This window comes from Ranitomeya variabilis, chromosome 8 (assembly GCF_051348905.1).
Source record: "Ranitomeya variabilis isolate aRanVar5 chromosome 8, aRanVar5.hap1, whole genome shotgun sequence".
Lineage (NCBI taxonomy): Eukaryota > Metazoa > Chordata > Amphibia > Anura > Dendrobatidae > Ranitomeya > Ranitomeya variabilis.
In genome coordinates, this window is record NC_135239.1 from 171,659,922 (window position 1) to 171,683,300 (window position 23,379).

Below are 23,379 nucleotides of genomic sequence, written 5' to 3' on the forward strand. Positions count from 1 at the left end.
TGCAGAATGACACAAAGAACCACCAGAGGGAGCCCAAAGACAGCACTCACACAGTACCAGTTGTGACCACAAGAGGGAGCCCAAAAACAGAGTTCACAACAGTTATCCAGGACTATTTTTGAACTATGGGCCTAAAACTGTTATGGTCCTGGTGGTTAGGAACACATGAAATGACCAGATAGGTAAACCAGAAATAAAGGACAAGCTCTGGGAATGTGGGAACTTTACTGACCGCAACCCTGATCCTATCAACACACACTATAGGCAGCCGTGGAGCGTTCCTGACTCTGCCTAGACGCCTATTCACAGCCTGAGAACTAGCTATCCCTAGAGAGAAACAAAGCCTCACTTGCCTCAGAGAAATTTCCCCAAAGTAATAGCAGCCCCCCACAAATAATAACGGTGAGTTAAGGGGAAAACACAGACATAGAAATGAAAACAGGTTTTAGCAAATGAGGCCCGCTAATAACTAAATAGTCAGAAGATAGCAAGGAATCTGTGCGGTCAGTATAAAATACTACAAAAATTATCCACGCAGAGAATACAAAAGACCCCCACACCGACTCACGATGTGAGGGGCGCAACTCTGCACCCCAGAGCTTCCAGCTAGCAAGAAAATAGCATATAAGCAAGCTGAACTGAATTCATCATATACTGAGAAACATTTTCAAAAAAGCAAAGAGCAAAAATGAACCAGCATGAACTTAGCTTCTCCAGGAGGAGACAGGTCACAGGGGAAGTCCCAGAGAGATCTGAACCAGTACTGAATACAACAACAGCAGGCAACAATTAAAGATCCAGGTGGAGTTAAATAGGCAGCCAGCATAGCAGAAAACGAGGCAGCTGGAGCCCAGCTACAGACCAGCCGTATCACTCAAAGCCACCAGAGGAAGCCCATGAACAGAACTCACAAAGTACCACTCATGACCACAGGAGGGAGCCCAAGAACGGAATTCACAACAGTACCCCCCCACTTGAGGAGGGGTCACCGAACCCTCACCAGAGCCCCCAGGCCGATCAGGACAAGCCAAATGAAAGGCACGAACCAAATCGGCAGCATGGACATCAGAGGCAACAACCCAGGAATTATCCTCCTGACCATAGCCCTTCCATTTAACCAAGTACTGAAGCTTCCGTCTCGAAATACGAGAATCCAAGATCTTCTCCACCACATACTCCAATTCTCCCTCGACCAACACCGGAGCAGGAGGATCAACAGAAGGAACCACAGGCACCACATACCTCCGCAACAATGACCTATGGAACACATTATGAATGGTAAAAGATGCTGGGAGGTCCAAACGAAATGACACAGGATTGAGGATTTCTGAAATCTTATAAGGACCGATGAAATGATGCTTGAACTTAGGAGAGGAAACCTTCATAGGAACATAACGAGAAGACAACCATACCAAATCCCCCACACGAAGTCAGGGACCCACACAGCGACGGCGGTTAGCAAAGCGCTGAGCCTTCTCCTGTGACAACGTCAAATTGTCCACTACATGGTTCCAAATCTGCAGTAACCTATCCACCACAGAATCCACCTCAGGACAGTCAGAAGGCTCAACCTGACCTGAGGAAAAACGAGGATGAAAACCAGAATTACAAAAAAAAGGCGAAACCAAAGTAGCAGAACTAGCCCGATTATTGAGGGCGAACCCAGCCAATGGCAAAAAAGTCACCCAATCATCCTGATCAGCAGAAACAAAACATCTCAGATAAGTTTCCAAGGTCTGATTAGTTCGTTCGGTTTGGCCATTCGTCTGAGGATGGAAGGCCGAAGAAAAAGACAAATCAATGCCCATCTTAGCACAAAAGGACCGCCAAAATCTGGACACAAACTGGGACCCTCTGTCAGACACAATGTTCTCCGGAATACCATGCAAACGAACCACATTCTGAAAAAACAGCGGAACCAAATCAGAGGAGGAAGGCAACTTAGGCAAGGGCACCAAATGGACCATCTTAGAAAAACGATCACAAACCACCCAGATGACAGACATCCTCTGAGAAACTGGAAGATCCGAAATAAAATCCTCTTCGGGACAGGTAAAGGCAAAAGCAATCCACTGGCACGAGAACAGCAAGGCTTGGCCCGAGCACAAATCCCACAGGACTGCACAAAGGAACGCACATCCCGCGACAAGGAAGGCCACCAAAAGGACCTATCCACCAAATCCCTGGTACCAAAAATCCCAGGATGACCCGCCAACACCGAAGAATGAACCTCGGAAATAAATCTACTGGTCCATCTATCCGGGACAAACAGTCTCTCCGGTGGACAACGGTCAGGTCTATCAGCCTGAAATTCCTGCAGCACCCGCCGCAAATCAGGGGAGATGGCAGACAAAATCACCCCCTCTCTGAGGATACCAGCCGGTTCAGAAACTCCCGGAGAGTCAGGCACAAAACTCCTAGAAAGGGCATCAGCCTTCACATTCTTTGAGCCCGGAAGGTACGAAACCACGAAATCGAAACAGGAGAAAAACAGCGACCATCGCGCTTGTCTAGGATTTAACCGCTTGGCAGACTCGAGATAAATCAAATTTTTGTGATCCGTCAAGACCACCACGCGATGTTTGGCTCCCTCAAGCCGATGTCGCCACTCCTCGAATGCCCACTTCATTGCCAACAACTCCCGATTACCAACATCATAATTCCGCTCGGCAGGCGAAAACTTTCTAGAAAAGAAAGCACATGGCCTCATCACAGAGCCATCAGAGCTTCTCTGCGACAAGACACCCCTGCTCCAATCTCAGAAGCATCAACCTCAACCTGAAAAGGAAGAGAGACATCTGGCTGACGCTAGACAGGAGCCGAAGAAAACCGAGGTTTCAGCTCCTGAAAGGCCTCAACGGCCGCAGAAGACCAATTCGTCACATCAGCACCCTTTTTGGTCAAATCCGACAAAGGTTTAACCATACTAGAAAAATTAGTGATGAAGCGACGCTAAAAATTAGCAAAACCCAAGAACTTCTGAAGACTCTTCACCGATGTAGGTTGAGTCCAGTCATAAATGGCCTGGACTTTAACTGGATCCATCTCGATAGTAGAAGGGGAAAAACTAAAGCCCAAAAAGGAAACCTTCTGGACTCCAAAGAGACATTTAGAGCCCTTCACAAACAAGGCATTGGCACGCAGGACCTGAAATACCATCCTGACCTGCTTCACATGAGATTCCCAGTCATCAGAAAAGACCAAAATATCATCCAGGTACACAATCATAAATCTATCCAGATACTCTCGGAAGATGTCGTGCATGAAGGACTGAAACACGGAAGGGGCATTAGAAAGCCCAAAAGGCATCACCAAGTACTCAAAATGGCCTTCGGGCGTATTAAATGCTGTTTTCCATTCATCGCCCTGCTTTATACGCACAAGATTATAAGCTCCTCGAAGATCTATCTTGGTGAACCAACTAGCCCCCCTAATCTGAGCAAACAGATCGGACAGCAGAGGCAAAGGGTACTGAAATTTGACCGTGATTTTATTCAGAAGGCGATAATCTATACAGGGTCTCAGAGAACCATCCTTCTTGGCCACAAAAAAGAACCCTGCACCCAAAGGTGACGAGGACGGACGAATATGCCCTTTCTCCAAGGACTCCTTTATATAACTCCGCATAGCGGCATGTTCTGGTACAGATTAATTTGAAAAGTCGACCCTTAGGGAACTTACTACCAGGAATCAAATTTATAGCACAATCACAATCCCTACGAGGAGGTAGGGCACTGGATTTGGGCTCATCAAATACATCCTGGTAATCCGACAAAAATTCAGGGACTTCAGAAGGAGTAGAAGAAGCAATTGACACCAAAGGAACATCGCCATGTACCCCTTGACAACCCCAACTTGACACAGACATTGCTTTTCAATCCAGGACTGGATTATGAACCTGCAGCCATGGCAGACCCAACACGACAACGTCATGCAAATTATGTAACACCAGAAAGCGAATAACCTCCTGATGTGCAGGAGTCATGCACATGGTCACTTGAGTCCAGTACTGAGGCTTATTCTTGGCCAATGACATAGCATCAATTCCCTTTAGTGGAATAGGGAATTGCAAAGGCTCCAAGATAAAACCACAGCACCTGGCACATGACAAATCCATCAAATTCAGGGCAGCGCCTGAATCCACAAAAGCCATAACTGAGTAGGATGACAGAGAGCAAATCAAAGTAACAGACAAAATGAATTTAGGCTGTACAGTACCAATGGTGACAGACTTAGCGAACCTTTTTGTGCGCTTAGAACAATCAGAGAAAACATGAGTGGAGTCACCACAGTAAAAGCACAACCCATTCTGACGTCTGTGATTTTGCCGTTCAATTCTGGTCAGAATCCTGTCACATTGCATAGACTCAGGCTTCTACTCAGAAAACACCGCCAGATGGCGCACAGGTTTGCGCTCCCGCAAACGCCGATCAATCTGAATGGCGAAAGACATTGACTCATTCAGACCCGCAGGCGTGGGGAACCCCACCATAACATCCTTAAGGGCTTCAGAAAGACGCTTTCTGAAAATCGCTGCCAGGGCACACTTATTCCATTGAGTGAGCACAGACCATTTCCTAAACCTCTGACAGTAAACCTCTGCTTCATCCTGACCCTGAGAGAGAGCCAGCAAAATCTTTTCTGCCTGGTCTACTAGATTAGGTTCCTCATAAAGCAATCCAAGCGCCAGAAAAAACGCATCCACATTTAGCAATGCAGGATCTCCTGGCGCCAGGGAGAATGCCCAATCTTGAGGGTCACCACGTAACAAAGAAATAATAATTTTAACTTGCTGAGCAGGGTCACCAGAGGAACGAGGTCTCAGAGAAAGAAACAATTTGCAATTATTTTTGAAATTCAAGAACTTAGATCTATCTCCAGAGAACAACTCAGGAATTGGTATTTTAGGCTCTGACATAGGACTGTGAACTACATAATCCTGAGTGCCTTGTACCCTTGCAGTGAGATGATCCACACTAGAGGACAGACTTAGAATGTCCATATCTGCAGCTGAGTCCTGAACCACCCAGAGATTAAGGGGAAGAGAGAGGCTAAACACACTGCAGAGGAAAAAAAAAATGAGCTCAGACCTTCTCTTATCCCTCTTTTGCGATGCATTAACACTTTATGGGCCTGCTGTACTGTTATGGTCCTGGTGGTTAGGAACACATGAAATGACCAGATAGGTAAACCAGAAATAAAGGACAAGCTCTGGGAATGTGGGAACTTTACTGACCGCAACCCTGATCCTATCAACACACACTATAGGCAGCCGTGGAGCATTCCTGACTCTGCCTAGACGCCTCTTCACAGCATGAGAACTAGCTATCCCTAGAGAGAAACAAAGCCTCACTTGCCTCAGAGAAATTTCCCCAAAGTAATAGCAGCCCCCCACAAATAATAACGGTGAGTTAAGGGGAAAACACAAACATAGAAATGAAAACAGGTTTTAGCAAATGAGGCCCGCTAATAACTAAATAGTCAGAAGATAGCAAGGAATCTGTGCGGTCAGTATAAAATACTACAAAAATTATCCACGCAGAGAATACAAAAGACCCCCACACCGACTCACGATGTGAGGGGCGCAACTCTGCACCCCAGAGCTTCCAGCTAGCAAGAAAATAGCATATAAGCAAGCTGTACTGAACTCATCATATACTGAGAAACATTTTCAAAAAAGTAATGAGCAAAAATGAACCAGCATGAACTTAGCTTCTCCAGGAGGAGACAGGTCACAAGGGAAGTCCCAGAGAGATCTGAACCAGTACTGAATACAACGACAGCAGGCAACAAGTAAAGATCCAGGTGGAGTTAAATAGGCAGCCAGCATAGCAGAAAACGAGGCAGCTGGAGCCCAGCTACAGACCAGCCGTATCACTCAAAGCCACCAGAGGAAGCCCATGAACAGAACTCACAAAGTACCACTCATGACCACAGGAGGGAGCCCGAGAACGGAATTCACAACATAAAACCTAACAGGCAGGTAGTTGCTAACTATCTGCCTGTTATGCCCGGCACCAATCTCTGCTGGCACAATGCGGTCACAGACATGTCCTGCCAGCGATTCATTGGCTTCCCTGATGTCACATCGACAGAGCAGCTCCTTTTCTTACTCTCTGCTCTGTTGATGGAGCATAACTGCTGACATAATGCTGATTGACTGCCATTCCGCACCGCCTAACTGCAGGAAGCCTGCTGTCAATCAGCATGACATCGGCAGACACGCCTCGTCAACCGAGCAGCCTGGAAGAGGAGGAGCTGCTCTGTTGACTTTGTGCAGCTGAATTTCTGGCAGGAGCGGTCGGTAACAGTTCTATGCCGGCGCTGGTTAGATCCGGCGTGTTGTTAGCAACTACCTGCCTATTAGTTTTTAGTAACATATTAAAAAAATAGTACTGGATAAACCATCTAATTGTTTACTGCCAGTTGATAAAAAGGTTTCCATGTTCTGATACACACACAGTTGCACAGCCGGTTACACGACAGACGTCTGATAACTGCACTAAATGCTTCCATAAACATTAGATCAAACTTGCTGATTTTGGCAAGACCGACTATCTGATGTGCGCGGGGGCTTCCCGACTCTGCGCTAACAGATGATGTCAAAGCAGAGAAGAATTAGGCAGTTAGAACTTCCACACTCAATTTATATATTTTCCACTCTTCCTGTTAAAAACTCATAAACGCTTTGGCCGAGCTGACTGTTCAAGTCTATGGGGAGCTCGAGAGATAATACCTGGTTAACTAAAATAAAGTCAACAGATATCTCATGTGTATGGCCAGCTTAAAACGAATCTGTCCCCAGGTTTTTGCCACCTAACCAGAAAGCAGTAAAATGTAGAGACAGAGGCCCTTATTCCGAAGAGGTGTCATACACTGGGCTGCTTGCTGTAGTTTTGCTAAAATCACTGTTTCATCAGCAGGGCATCATCATTAATGGATTATTACACCTGCTGCCATGTAGTCCTCCATATTCATGAGCTCTGTATAACCCCGCCCCCACCACTGATTGGCATCTTTTTGCCTATGCACAGTGCACACAGAAAGCTGCCAATCAGTGGTGTGGGCGGGGTTATGCACAGAAGATTGGCTATCTTTTCTGTGAGAGTTGCCATATATAACTCGGGAGAGTTGGCATATATCATTATATCTAAAAGGGTAAGTACTTACTATTCACTATGTGTCCATTTTAATAATATATATAAAAATACAAATGCAAAGTATAAAGAAATTTGGTAAGATATCAAAATTCTTTCACTTTATGCTTTCATTTTGCAGAAGAGAATACTGCACATCGTGGGAGCGTGGGAAGGTAAGAATAGTCATTTGTTTCTTCTTATAATGTTTCAGAAAAGAATGAGGGATATTATTACCGGAAGGGTCCCAGGATGGCGGACACTATTATTGGAAGGGGCCCAGGATGAGGGACATTATTTTTGGAAGGCGCCCAGGATGGGGGAAATTATTTTCGGAAGGTGCCCAGGATGGTGGACGTTATTATTGGAAGGGTCCCAGGATGGGAGACATTATTTTTGGAAGGGGCCAAGGATGGTGGACATTATTAATGGAAGGCGCCAAGGATGGGTGACATTATTATTATTGGAAGGGGCCCAGGATGGGGGACATTATTATTATTCGCAGGGGCCCAGGATGGGGGACATTATACCAGGAAGGAGCATAGGATGGGAGACATTGGAATAGGATGGAGCCCAGAATGGAAGGGGCATATTACAGGAAGGGGCCAGGAGGGGGACATTATTACTGGAAGGGACCAGTAGGGGGGACTATTCCAGGAGAGGGGCCCATGACAGGGGACATTAATTCAGAAAGGGGTCAGAAGGGAGACATTATTATGAAATGGGCCAGGACAAGGGACATTATTACAGGAAGGAGACAGGACGGGAACATTATTACGGGGGGGGGGGGGGCGAATACACATGTTTTTATAAGTTCTAGAATGCTACAATTGCCCATATATCAGTCAAACATGCTGGTGGGGGCCAAGGTCCGAATTTTACATCAGGGGCGATCGGATTCTAGTTATACCACTGATTCCAGGCACACTACGTGCTTCAAAATTCCACCCTATCCAACCTCTTGACTTTTATTAGGTTGTTCTTGGTTGTCTGCAGCTAAACCCTTTGTTGTGTTGTAGATGATTTATGGAGCGTACTATATTAGCATTGATTTAACAACCAGCAATATGCTCATGTGTGGCACCAGGGCTGTTATATAATACAAAACCCCAAGTTGTAATTTCTTTCTCTGCTCCGTTTTCCCTACAGTCTTATAGCATGTCATGGTGATAAAATAGAGATTTAAACATTCAGCTGCTCATTTGCATCTCCCATGCGAGTTCTATGTATAATTAACAGGAGATGTCAAAACCGTGAAATTGGGAAAGGATAAGCAGATGTCTTAAGTCATATAAATCCATTATCCATTAATTATCATATATTCAGTCTATTAGGCAGCATGCCACTAGAACGACAATTATAAAGAATGTGTCACACAATGATCCAAATGCTTGGCATTTGAGTTCTTTAGAAGATGAATATTATTTTTACTTATTTATGGTTGATATATTATATACATATATTTTAAGAATGAAGCAGATTAGGATTAGGATTCAGAATTGTAAAGTTAACATTGGATTCAAGAACATTACCATGTAACATATTATTTAATATAATAAAAAAAATAAACTGTAGAGTGCTCAGTGGTAGTGCAGCGCCCCAGAGTCCTGGTCGTTGCAGTACTGTTGCTCTGCCACTAAGGGGAGTGATGGTACGTCTGATCGCACTTAAGGAGTTCACCTGACCAGGTATCACAGTCACACATTACACTTCACATTCTGGCCACCAGGGGGAGCAAAGGGTTCTATGATTAGGCCACTCCTCACAATCTGGTAAAACTGGGAGTCGGATAGGAAGTTAGAGAGAAGCTGACTGGGTTGGAACCAGGCAACATCCTGTGGCAGAGGGTGTTGCGGGGGAAGATTCAGGTGGGTCCCTGTCAGGGGTGGGATCCTGACAGAGGCCTAGCGAAAAGGACAGATTGTTACAGAACCGCGCCTGCACTTCATTGCGGTGGTATCTTAAGAAGGGACAAGAAGCGAGGTTTATTGTGGAGAAGTGAGAAACGAGATCACAGCACAAAGGAAAATAGAACCAGTAGGAGTCGTGCCTTAATATCGTGGCAACATCCTGCTGAGGCGCGTAGCCGGTGGCCGGAACGCCGAGGAAGTATTGGGCTCCAAGAATTACTTCAAACCAACGGCAGGGCAGTTAATTATAGGTTGGCTGTCTCACCTAAATCACCTAAGCAGACATAGGAGGCAATTGTGGGAGAGGGGCGTCGCTAGGGTCCCGGAAGAACTCCAGGCCTACCCGTCATATGGGTGCGTCCTAGCCAAATCATCTGGGGGACGGAGAAAGAACATCAGAACAGATACGAGTTGTGAGAAAGAACATCAGAAACAGACACAACAGTTGTGAGGACTATCCCGTGGTGCTCAGCAGGGAGGTACTACAACACACAGGTGCTAGAAGGTAGGCACTGATTTCCACCTGCAAAGGGAACTCTGGATGTGCCTTCGGACCGGCCGGTCTCAGCCAGCCCTGTTAGCAGTGCTCTGGATTGCGGATCCTGAAGCCTTCAGTAAAGAGGTAAAGAGACTGCAACCCTGTGTCCTCGTTATTCATCGCGACTTGCACCACGTACCATCACCACACCTTTCATTGGACGCCCCTTAGCAGGGTCACGGACCAGGTCTAGCCACCGTGACAACCCCAAGACCGAGACAGAGAGGCCCGGTATCGAGTACCCCGCGGCCCTGCGTCTGGGGGCGCTCCAGTTGCTACTAGAGTTGGGCAGATTGATATGCAGGCCAGGTCAGTAGTCTCTGGCTGCTGGATAAGAGGCTCACAAATCTCTTACCTCCTGGGATCCGCTTATGAGTAGCCGGGTTGGTGCGACGTCATCTGTGGGTTCCACTGCAGTCATTACTTTGCTAATCAAAAGCCAAGCCAGGTATCCCGGAAGGCAAGAGATTTGCTAACCTGGCCAGAGACTACTGATCTGGCCAATGAACCGGAGTGCCGCATATCGAGCCACCCTTCTCTAATTATTACCTTTTAATGGCTAACAGAAATGGTGACGATTGATAGCACGCTTTCAAGACTACTCAAAACTCTCCATCAGGCATAGTTTCACAGAAATCAACGTATCAACCACTGAGGACTCTACTTGCTAATACAGTACAAAGATATCGTTTATTTCTCTGTAACATAATTGATATAAAACTTTTCCTGAGCATTTTCCATTGACTTGTATTTATACTACTATTATTATTATTATTATTATTATTATTATTATTAACGGCCTTCAGCTCAATTTCGAGACATGGTGACTTGATGAATAGAGACTCTATAGGAAGATCCAACCTGTGCAAGACTAGATAGGACCACCAGGGTCTTCTCTGATGTTATCTTGATTGTATCATGCCATCAGATTGCCGGTCTTCCATTTCATCTATTCTTCCAACTAGGATGTGTTTCTCCAGTGATTGCTCTCTTCGTATGATGTATCCAAAGTAGGCAAGTCGTAACTTGGTGATCCTTGCTTCCAGTGACTTATCTGGCTTGATTTGTTCCAAAATTGAGTTGTTTGTTTCTTCTTGCCATCCATGGTATCAATAACATCCTTCTCCAACACCACATTTCGAAGGCGTATTTATACTAACACATCATCATATTTTCTTTTTTACTGGCAGGCTTAGGGTGATTTGTTCTATTTCTTAGCCAGTTAACACTTGTATTTTTAATTTTGTTTTGACATTTACATTAGATCTCTTGCTTTTTTAATGCTTAGAATTGCATATTAGTTTGTGCTATTCTAGATATTAAAAATAGTTACAATAACAAACCGTTTATAAATCATCGGTGAAAAAATAGAGATGCTAGTGGATAACAATAGATACTTATGTGATGGGTCAATATGTTATGTCATCAGACCGTTCTTTTGTTGGCTTCAAGACAGGAATTAACATTTTACTTTCCCTAAGGTTAACATTCCAGTGTGTCTGTCTACCCATTTTCCAGTAAAATGCTTATTTGAAAAAGTATACTTTTGTCCATACAATATATCAGAACAGACCTCTTAAAAAAAGCTCCCCATCAAAGTTTTTATCCTTTTAATATATTGCAATCATCATATTATATAGCTCTCATGAGGGTGTCACATTCCCCTGGGAGACCTGGAGTAAGGGTACTGTCACACAGTGCAATTTTGATCGCTACGACGGCACGATCCGTGACGTCGCAGCGTCGTATGATTATCGCTCCAGCGTCGTAGACTGCAGTCACACTTTGCAATCACGGCGCTGGAGCGATGCCGAAGTCCCCGGGTAACCAGGGTAAACATCGCGTTACTAAGCGCAGGGCCGCGCTTAGTAACCCGATGTTTACCCTGGTTACCAGCGTAAACGTAAAAAAAACAAACACTACATACTTACATTCCGGTGTCTGTCCCCCGGCGTTCTGCTTCTCTCCACTGTGTAAGCACCATAGCCGGAAAGCAGAGCGGTGACGTCACCGCGTCACAGCTGTGCTCGCTTTCCGGCCGGCAGGCGCTCACAGTGCAGAGAAGCTGAGACGCCGGAGGACAGACACCGGAATGTGAGTATGTACTGTTTGGTTTTTTTACGTTTACGCTGGTAACCAGGGTAAACATCGGGTTACTAAGCGCGGCCCTGCGCTTAGTTACCCGATGTTTACCCTGGTTACAAGCGAACACATCGCTGGATCGGTGTCACACACAACGATCCAGCGATGTCAGCGGGTGATCAAGCGACGAAAGAAAGTTCCAAACGATCTGCTACGACGTACGATTCTCAGCAGGGTCCCTGATCGCTGCTGCATGTCAGACACTGCGATATCGTAACGATATCGCTAGAACGTCACGAATCGTACCGTCGTAGCGATCAAAATTGCACTGTGTGACAGTACCCTTAGAAGGTCACAACCGGTAATGAATGGCAGGTCCTCTGTAGAGATGGTGTGATTCATGTCCTATTTTAAATGGATTATCTGGATATCCATCAGTGTTGAAAGGGTTAAGGACTCTTTCCATGCTGGCTGGGAACATACAGAGTTGTTGCTCAGCTGCAGCTCATGAGATCATTTCCTGTCCCTATATTTACTAGCTCTGGGCAATTCTTCCTTGCTGGTGAAAGAATCTTCTTCCTGGAAACTGTTGATCTGTTTAGTTTGGAGTTGGTAGTAGTTACTGGAGAGTTCTCTGAGCAGTAGGCTTGTGAGTGTTTATCTCCTTGTCCTTATTCTGATTTAGGTTGTTTATCCCTCCCTTTCCCTTTCTTCCTATTTTTGGTGAGAGGTTCTGGATAATAGTGGTTTTCTGTTACCCTTTTTGTTTTTGTGCCTCGTTTGCCTTAAATTTCTGTGCCATGCATCATGGGGTGGGGTAGGGAGAGACTAGGGTTTAACAGGAGCATAGTAAGGGTGGAGACTCAGGCCTTTCTACCTTCAAGAGTACCCCTGGGACAGGGATAGTTAGGGTGCATGTCCACTGTCCAGATTTACAGTGCTTTGGATGGAGCGGAAAACCCGCTCCGCCCAAAGCGCCGCCCCCTTCTGAACGCGCTGTGATTCCGGATGTGTTCATTGCACACATCCGGAATCTCTGAACCCTATGCATAGGGCCCTGTGATTTACATTGCGGCGACGGAGTGTCGCTGCAAGGTAAACAGACATGCTGCGTTCTAAAAAGACGTGCCTCATGTCCGTAAACGCAGGGCCACCGGGTGCGTGTTTCATAAAATCCCCTCCACTATGCTGTAACATCTGGACGCTGCGGGTTGAACGCTGCGGTTGTATGCAGCGTTCAATCCACAGCTAATCCGGATGTAAACCGGCCTGAGGACACATACCCTTAGGGTTCCCATTCCAGGGACGGTTTTAGGCCCCTCACCCCTACTGCAGACCATGTACTTACAATTGCTCATTTTGCCCTTCTAGCCAGATAATTTTTCTGTTTTCCATTAATTTATTTACATCACATATAAAAACAGACCAGCTGAATTCTTCTAAGCTCTATGTAGAAACAAGACGTCCATTTACCCTCATCACTGCAAAGTCCCTGGCGGGGAGGAAGAGGGAGCACCTGGGTCATGAGTTGAAGAGGGGAATGATAAATGAAGGGACAAAAAACTTCATATTTCTACATAGAGCAGAGAAAAGAGAATAATTAACTGGGTAGAAAGGCAAAATTGCAATTGTAAGTGCACAGTGCTATATAATATGATGACTGCTATATATTAAGAGGATAAAAACTTTGATGGGAGTTCTTTAATAACTGAATTCAGGTTTTACATTTAGTCCCATTGCCACAGTTCTATAAAAGCAAGCCCCTTGCCATCTGCCTTAACAAATATTTCTGAATGATGTTGGGTTCCCTTTAAGTTTGTAGCATGGGCAGATTGCAAGCTGATATCAGCAGGTCTCCTACCAAGTATAACTTTATCTATTCCACACTGTCCTTTCTTATTTTATCAGTATTAATGGGCATCAATCATTGCAACAATCTTAAAGACTAGCTCTCTTTATTGATTTGCTCTTGTAAAAGAAAAGCTGCGCTCTGATTGGCTGATATGGGCACCAAAACCAATTTTTCTTTGACACAGTTTTCAGGTATAATTGTGTTCCGTCCATATTGTGCTATGTAGTTTAAAAAAATCAATATTATTAATAATAGCCATGGTAGCTGAAGACCGAATATTCTTTTAGTCCTCAATCGCATTAGAACCTTACCTATGTCCTTAGCTAGAGCCAAGCCCATTGGGTAAGAAACTGGGGAAAACTTCTTTTCTTTAAGCTTCTCAATAGTTTCTTTGTCATCACGAAGATCAAGCTTGGTCCCCACAAGGATTATTGGGGTGCTTGGGCAGTGGTGCCTGACTTCTGGAAACCACTGAAAGAAATACAAAAAAAAGTTGAATAGTTAATTAAAGTTTCTTTATACGCTGGAATCACTTGAAAAGGACCTTTCAGCAGTTTGAGAGTGCCAAACTGACCACATCATAGAGTATTAGTTAAAGAGCTTATTAAAATGTAGTATTTATTTTTTTATTTCTCATCTCTGTTGTGGAACTAATTATCCCTTTGACTCTGGGGCGGGTACTTTTTTTTCCCCCTATATGACATTGTCCAATCATAAAAATCATGTGTCATGCAAGGTAAATAAAAGAACACGCCCACAGAAAAGGTCAAGTACCCTAGTTGATGGGGGTAGAGCAGAGCTGTGTGTCATTACAAACACATCTGCATCTCTCATCTCTGCTCTACTCCCTCCCAAACTGACTGCCATGGAATGAGAATTGTAAGAGATGTTTATAATGACACACACACCCCTGATCTTCTCTTCCCCCCGCTCATAGATGCCTGCATTGAGATCAGAGAGGAGAGCAGGACTGTGTGTCATTACATGTCTTTCCATATCACACAGAGAAACCTGGGTCTGACATTTTCTGGGCGCGTTTTCTTTTTTTATACACTGAATGAAGCCTCCTGCTTATGATTGGATAACATAATACAGGGGAAAAAGAAACATTCCTCAGAGAAGAATCTCTGCTATTGCCCCTGCTTGAATTGGAAATGGTAAACTAAACTTTATGAGGTAATATCGAAAAGAGTAATGCAAAAAAATAAAAAAAATTATATTTTATTCAGCTCTGCAGTAGCTGTTCCATGATGAAGCCAGTTTAACATGCTAAAATTAGTGAAAGGTCCCGAAGATTGTTGGAAATCCAGGTGCTGATACCCCCACCAATCAGAATAGTTTGGAGAAACGCTCAGCTCCTCCATGAGTGCGCACATATTGGTGTAAGGACTCAGTAGAAAGTTTAGGTTCTTGACCACTTACCTATACTTTATATCCACACAAGCTCAATTCTTATATAGGAAATGCTTGACATATAGAAAATGCTGACAGTTTGTTAGTTTATCAAATGCAAACATTCTTCCAACTCAAACTCTATATCTGTCAGGTTACAGAGAAGCAATTCTCCTGCCATCGAAAGACTATGCTTGCTTAAACATTTGACTTCTAAGTGCGTGTAGGTAAGTATCGTAGTAAAAAAAATGCTCAAGGGAAATATTTAAAAAATCAAAATTCATTTAAGCCAGTAATAGTACCCCACTCCGGAGCTTCTATCAGCTTATTCAAAAAATTGATTTTTATATTTCCTTGAAGCACTGACCAACCTACTAATTCTTATTTTTATGACCATACCATACAGTATGTTTTTTTGCTGTTCTTGTGGACATAGCAACCAAAGGCATCCTCAAATTGTAACTGATGAATTGACTGATCTAAGGCTACTTTCACACATCAAGTTTTCGCCGACAGGCTCAATCTGGCTAATTTTCAAAAAACAGGATCCGTGGAATGTTGCCGCCGGATCAGTTTTTTTCCCATAGACTTGTATTGGTGCCGGATTGCTCCGGATGACCTTGCGTTTCGTCCGGTTTTCACCGGATCCGGAAAATCTGCTGTTTCCGGTTTCTGGAAAAAACGTACACAGTAACGTTTTTTGTCCCCGGCGAATGCTAGAATGACAGAAGCCTAAGGGAGCCTGACGGTGCCGGATCTGGAAAATGACGGATTCCGGTGTCGGATTCCATTTTATTAAACTGAGCATGCTCCAATTTTTTTTAATCCAATTATCTGGATATGCTAGATCAGATCCGTCAAAAAAAAGGATCCGTCGCATCAGTTTTTCACAATCTGTGTCAGATCAGTTTTTTCCAAAATTCGACGGATTGTACCTGATGCAAAAACCTGATGTGTGAAAGTAGCCTTAGTAACATCAACGCCAAATAAAAAGAGCAAGGTCTTACAGTCTGTTAGAAGTCACTAGTGGGTACACCCTAAATATATGTCCATAATACATGGGGATTTTCCTGTTATACAAATATTATAATAATTTACTACCAATCTGAAGAAATCATCAGTAACATTATAAAGAAGGCGATCCTGACACTTATGTACTCTGTAGAATATAAGGACAATAACCGAAATATATTCCCAAATAACCTAATAAAATTGTCAATATTAAAAAAAAATCTGGAAGAACTTTTCTATGAGTGGAAGCACAGATTTAATATTTTTTCATTGCTTGCTGCCATCATAGAGGACAAACGTTCACATCGGTGGTGTAAGGACAAAGGTTGATGTCAGTTTTTCCATCTAATCATTTCAAAATATGGGAAAAGTCATGGAACATTTTCTGGAATATTTTTCTAAGGGTTTTAAAAGAATACATCTTATATTTCTTGTCACGTACAGTAAGGTCAAAGGGATGATTGATGAAAACAATGTTGTAGGCCAACCGTCATGGCATCCATGTAGAGTCTGACAAATGGCATGCCCGTCATATGCCCTAACTGGCATAGAGTGTGAGGCCAGAAGCTCGGAGACTCTGTCCTGCCACCAACTTCATAGGCCTACAGTGGGACATTTGCAGCAGGCATTTATGAATGGCATAAATAAGAAATTGCCTGAAAAATTCTGGGGCTAAGGAACTGTATAAGGGCATCGGAACCCTTTATGGGCTGTTAGGTGATAAAGAAATACAAAGTTCTTCAGCCTTTGGAGTAGCTGTATCCTCAACAACAATGAACTACTTTCCATATTGCTGTAAGATGAGTTATCACTAGTAATTTAATGAACTCTTTGGATGATGGAGGAAGGTAACCTCTTTTTCATTTCCAAAGAGGGGTATTAAAAGGAATCTATCAGCAGGATTTCTCCCCTAAACGATTTATATCCACATATGGCGCTTTCAAATTCGAGTAAAGCAATATGTTTACATGGCCAGTCCATTCCTTCGTTACTGAAAAATCAGTGTTTGAATTCTTTATGAAAATAAGAGTGTAGATCTGAAGCCTCTGTCACTCCAGCTCTATTCCCTGCTTAAATGATGGCTTTTAAGCTGAGTGACTTCAGGCAATGGAGCAGTTATTCAAGCAGGAGGAGGTGGCGCTGGGTGGGCAATAGAGCTGGAATGACAAAGGCTTCAGGTATACAGCTTCATTTGCATATCATGTAAAATATTGATTTCTCAGCAACAGTGGAACAGACTGACCATGTAAGGGTATTGCTGGACTTGTCCATGAAACAGCTACGTGCACATATAAATAGTTTGGGGGCTAAAACAGACAGATTTCCTTTAAAATATGCTGGGAAAGGGAAGGCAACTCATTAAATGTTTGCACTGGACCCACGGATGTCTGTAACCTTTTCCTAGGCATGGTCTATTAAAGTGTAAGAGGGTCTTACCAGAATAACACAAGTGTTCCAGTGAATAGACACCTTTAGGAAGTAGCACAACCTCTCTGAGAGGTCCCAAAATCGGGGTTTGGGTCTTTAACTTCTGCCAGACGTCCCACTAACTTGGGCTGTGCCTCGTTGACTATTGGCTACGGTGCCACTACTCTCTGACATAGTATGCCCTGGTAATACACAAGATCCAAGGTCATATTAACCACTTAGTACAAGAATCCACTCTTTTATGGATTATCCAGGCTCCTTTTGGTCTCTACATGTGCAGCAATTCTAGTATACAGGATTCAGTATGATAACACGGAATGAATATATGGCATCCACATAGGTATAACTAGGGGGAACCCATCAAATGGGATAATAATGAACAAAAAAAGAAAAGAAAGAACACACAGGTCTGTAAATAGTTCTAAGTGAAATTAAATTAATGAATCATTAGACTGTCATGGATGAACCAGTGTTTGAGATTCTCCTATGTAAAGCTAAGGGTAAATGAAAAACTACTACATGGATCCTTGTGGCTGGAGGCAACATCCTTTACTGAATTATTAAAAGCTGTAAATGTGGAATTGTTGAAAAGCTGATCGCAATTTTTCACTTGGCCAAAATAGGAGATGTATGTGACAACGTGAAGAATTATATAATAACGCGGAGCAGACAGCTGCAGCCAATAATAATCTATCAGATTGATTATTCTATATTGCAATCGATGAAAAAATAAAACTGCAATCACGTGTGGTCGATGTAAGAATGTAAGACGCAGAATACGGCACGTTCAGTGCATTTCGATCTCCCTGAGAATAAGGTCGCGCAAAAATTCACAACTCGAACTACTGATAACAATAAGGGATTGCAAATATACCTCCTCAAAAATAGTCTCAGTCATGATATTATATGTTTTACTGTGTGTAGGATACTTTGAACAGGAAATGGTCATTTTATCCAAGTGTCCTTCATATGTTTTTTACTTATTTTTTTATGTAATTGTAATATTATAGTAACCACAAAGTGAACCTTCACAGACTTGTTTTGCATGCCTCCATGTGTGTGTGTGTGGTGCGTACGGCGTATACAGTGTGTGTGTGTGTGTGTGTGTGTGGTGCATACGGCGTATACAGTGTGTGTGTGTGGTGCATACGGCGTATACAGTGTGTGTGTGTGTGTGTGGTGCATATGGCGTATACAGTGTGTGTGTGTGTGTGTGGTGCATACGGCGTATACAGTGTGTGTGTGTGTGTGTGTGTGTGTGTGGCAAGAGGCTGGTACCACCAGCAGTTTCCATATTGAGACACTCATCACTTGGGTGTCCCAATATGGAGGTCTGTGAACTTCGGCCACTTAGAATTCCCGGATCCGGACACATTCGGACAGAACTGGATGTGAAGTCATTACAAGGTAAGTATGTATATATATATATATATATATATATATATATATATATATATTCTATATATATAATTGTCTAAGGGTTTTTCTGTCTGTCTGTCTGTCTGTCTGTCCTGGAAATCCCGACGGGCACAGCATGGCGACGATGATGTCATAAAGGTTGCCTCAACCAATCAGCGACGGGCACAGTCTGCCGCGAATTCGCCTCGACCAATCAGCGACGGGCACAGTATCGACATAGATGTCATAATGGTTGCCATGGCGACGATGATGTCATAAAGGTTGCCTCGACCAATCAGCGACGGGCACAGTCTGCCGCGAATTCTGGAATCATCATTGTCCATATACTACAGGGACATGCATATTCTAGAATACCCGTTGCATTAGAATCAGGCCACAGTCTAGTACAGTATATATATATATATATATATATATATATATATATATATATATACACACAGTATATATACATACTGTATATACAGCTCTGGCAAAAATTAAGAGACCACTTGCAAAATGTTCAGTTTGTCTGATTTTTCTCTTTATAGCTATATTTTGGGTAAAATATAAATTGCTCTTTTATTCTATAAACGTCTGACAACATGTCTCCGAATTTCCAAGCAATACATTTTTGCATTTTTTTTTCTGAAAAGGAGAAATGTTGTCAGAAGTTTATAGAATAAAAGAACAATTTACATTTTACTCAGAAATATACCTATAATGAGAAAAATCTGACAAACTGAACATTTTGCAGTGGCCTCTTCATTTTTGCCAGAGCTGTATATATAAAACTCAATAACTGTTTAAAACTAAAAGCATAACCATTCTTACCTTTGCTCGCACATTTTCATAGGACGCTGGACTCACCAATGAAAAACAAATGAGGAAAACATCCTACAGAATAAAAAACATAAAGCACATGAGCCACGATTTACTTTAATATGAGAATGTCTGTAGGATCTGAAATTATGCGTAAGAATTATACACACCTAGCTTATCCCTTCAAAGGTTGGCTAACCTAAACTAATGTTAATGTTACTGGGCCACTGACCCCCTTTAAGATGACAAATGAGCTTTTTATAACATTGTGCGGACTTGACAATTCCTTCTTAAGAGGGCAAAATAGCTTCTTCTGCTGAGGCGCCTTTTCCTAACAGCTCTATGGAGAGTTATTTTTTCTTCGAGAAGAATTATAAACATAAATACACCATTAATTATACATTTGAAAATGGAAAAAAAACACATTAAAGTAGAATATTTCAATATGGTTGGACAATGCATGTGACTTTTAACAGTGGCCCTACAAGAAATAAAATATAGTGAAATGATTTGATATTATTTGATTTGGTTCGCGTCAGAAAAAAACTTTCTACAATTTTCTCTTCTTAATGACTACAATGTGATTGTGCTATATTTTATCACCTTACCGTTTGGGGGTAAGAAAGTGGCCTCAGACGATCATAGTCTTCCTGTCCCGCTGTATCCCATAATCCCAGATTCACTGGCTTACTGTCCACCATGACATTAGCTGAATAGTTGTCAAACCTGTTAAAAATAGCAATTGTAAAAGTTTTTTTTCTTGATGATACTATCACGCTATTATACAGTGATTTTGGTGCCAACGATGTTTGAACGGTTTTATATTATGTTTATGGTGCTGATTAAGAATATTTCTTCAGTTTTGCCAGATTGGCTCTAGTTTCTGAGATGTTTAACCCATTAGCCCCCAGAGCTTTTTTCAGTTTTGCGTTTTTGTTTTTTCCTCCTCTTCTTTTTTGCGTTTTCGTTTTTTGCTCCTCTTTTTCACAGAGCCATAATAAGGCCATGTGAGGGCTTATTTTTTGCGGGATGAGTTGTACTTTGAACAACACCATTGGTTTTACCATGTTGTGCACTAGGAAATGGGAAAAAAAATTCCAAGTGCGGTGAAATTGCAAAAAAAAAGTGCAATCCCACACTTGTTTTTTGTTTGGCTTTTTTGCAAGGTTCACTAAATGCTAAAACTGACTTGCCATTATAATTCTTCAGGTCATTACGAGTTCATAGACATCAAACATGTCTAGGTTCTTTTTTATCTAAGTGGTGAAAAAAAATTCCAAAATTTGCTAAAAAAAAAAAATAAAAAATAAAAAATTTCACAATATTCCGACACCCATAGCGTCTCCATTTTTCGTGATCTGGGGTTAAGTGAGGGCTTATTTTTTGCTGACATTTTTAATGATACCACTACTGGCCAGATATATTCTTTGGATCTCCCATTATTGCATTTTAATGCAAAGTCGCAGCCACCAAAAAAAAATTGTAATTTCGATTTTTTTTCTCACTACGCCGTTTAGCGATCAGGTTAATGCTTTTTTTTATTGATAGAGCGGCCGATTCTAAACGCGACGTAACCAAATATGTGCATGTTTGATTTTTTTATTATTGTTTTATTTTGAATGGGGCGAAAGGGGGGTGATTTAAACTTTTATATATTTTTTTTATATATATTTTTAAAAACTATTTTTCTTTAAGTTTTGGCATGCTTCAATATCCTCCATGGGAGGCTAGAAGCTGCCACAACTTGAAAGCGGGGGTACTGCCACTGGAAGTATTATCCCATCCAATGGCAGTAAGGGGATAATAGTTAATTAATTCATTAAATACAGAAGAGTTCTGACTTTTAGGCTGGTTTCACACGTCAGTGGCTCCGGTACGTGTGGTGTCAGTTTCCTCACGTACCGGAGACACTGACTCACGTAGACACATTAAAATCAATGTGTCTCTGCACATGTCAGCGTGTTTTCATGGACCGTGTGTCTGTGTGAAAAACACAGAGACATGTCAGTGTTCGTGGGAGTGCACGGATCACACGGACCCATTAAAGTCAATGGGTCTGTGTAAACACGTATCGCACGCGGATGCTGTCCGTGTGCTGCCCGTGTTGCCAACTGAGTACCACACGGACCATGCAGGAGACAGCGCTACAGTAAGCGCTGTCCCCCCAGCGTGTGGTGCTGAAGCCGCCATTCATTTCTTCTCCCCAGCAGCGTTCGCTGGAGAGAAGGAATGAAAAATCAATGTTTTTTTATTATTTTTGTGTTTAAAATATAGATCCTTGTCACCTGCCTCCTCCCACCCCCTGTGCGCCCGCCCGCTGGCATTAAAATACTCACCCAGCTCCCTCGATGCTTCCTCTCAGCGCCGAAGCTTGTCCTGTATGAGCGGTCACGTGGTGCCGCTCATTACAGTGATGAATATGCGGCTCCACCTCCCATAGAAGGTGGAGCTGCATAATAATGATTAAGGGAGCTTAGTCTCCAGAAACGCGTTGAGATTCTTACCCATATGGTTCGTGCTGAAGTCTGTATCCTCCATGTTTAAAGTTTGTGAATAAAGAAAACTCTTTTTTACGGACTTGGTGAAGCTGGACATTCTTTTCTTTTTTGGACATTATATGCCTGGACACAGTGGGTCCGTGCTCCCGAGGTTTGGTTTATGCATCACGGGTGAGCTGGTTTATATTCCTTCTTTGAAAAAACAAATCCCAAAATAAAAATGGCGCCATTTCCCGAGATCCGTAGTGTCTCCATTTTTCGGGATCTGGGGTTGGGTAATGGCTTATTTTTTTGTGCGCAGAGCTGATGTTTTTATTGATACCATTTTGGTGCAGATACGATCTTTTGATCGCCCGTTGCATTTTATTGCAATGTAGTGATGACCAAATAAACGTAATTCTTGAGTTTTGACTTTTTTTCTCGTTACGCCATTTAGCAATCAGGCTAATTTATTTTTTATATTGATATATCAGGCAATTCTGAATGCAGCGATACTAAATATGTGTATGTTTGATTTTTTTATCATTTTATTTTGAATGAGGCGAAAGGTGGGTGATTTGAACTTTTATACTTTTTCTATTTTTTAAATATTTTTAAAAACTTTTTAAACTTTTTGCATGCTTCAATAGTCTTCATGGGAGACTAGAAGCTGCCATAACCTGATCGGCTTTGCTACATACAGGCAATGGTCAGATCGCCTGTATGTAGCAGAAATGCTCACTAGCTATGAACACCAACAAACGAGCAGCGCTCACAGCAAATTGGCTATGACAGCCATAAAGGTCTGCTGGAGACCTCTGGTTGTCATGCCAACCCATCGGTGACCCACGATCACGTGACAGGGTGACCGATGGGCGAGATGGGTGGGATATCTGTTGCTCTTCCTGGAAGCACGAGTTAAATGCTGTTGTCAGAGATTGACAGTTGCATTTAATGGTTAACAGCCGCCGGTGGATCGCGATTCCACCCGCGGCTGTTATAGGCACATGTCAGCTGTTCAAAACAGCTGACATGTGCCAGGAAAGATGTGGGCTCAGCGCCGGAGCACATATCAAAGGGATGGAGTCCGATGTGGGTGTATTATTATGCCCAAAGTGGAAAGGGGTTAAAGAGTCAAAAGACCAAAAGCTATTGCATTTGTTATCACACACAAGTCACATTGTAGGAATGGATTATTTTCATGGTTGAATTATCTCAAAACTAGAATCAATTCCACAAAAAGTAATGGAATTTTTTATTTCAGCATTCTCAAAATACCCTAAATTCATAAAAAAAAACAAAAAACCTTAGCACCTGAAATAAAACTTTTTTTGTA

The 23,379-nt window shown here is 42.7% G+C and overlaps 1 protein-coding gene across 4 annotated transcripts in view; it reads right to left on the minus strand.

Moving 5' to 3' along the window:
* RAC2 (Rac family small GTPase 2) overlaps window positions 1–23,379 on the minus strand; it is a 107,672-nt gene that overhangs the window by 38,893 nt on the left and 45,400 nt on the right. For all 4 annotated transcript variants that reach the window (XM_077277261.1, XM_077277263.1, XM_077277265.1 and 1 more), the window contains 3 exons: window positions 20,175–20,292; window positions 19,579–19,641; window positions 13,830–13,989 (listed from right to left, as the gene is read on the minus strand). In XM_077277261.1, the coding sequence (XP_077133376.1) occupies window positions 13,830–13,989; window positions 19,579–19,641; window positions 20,175–20,292 (341 nt within the window). The remainder of the gene's footprint in view (window positions 1–13,829; window positions 13,990–19,578; window positions 19,642–20,174; window positions 20,293–23,379) is intronic.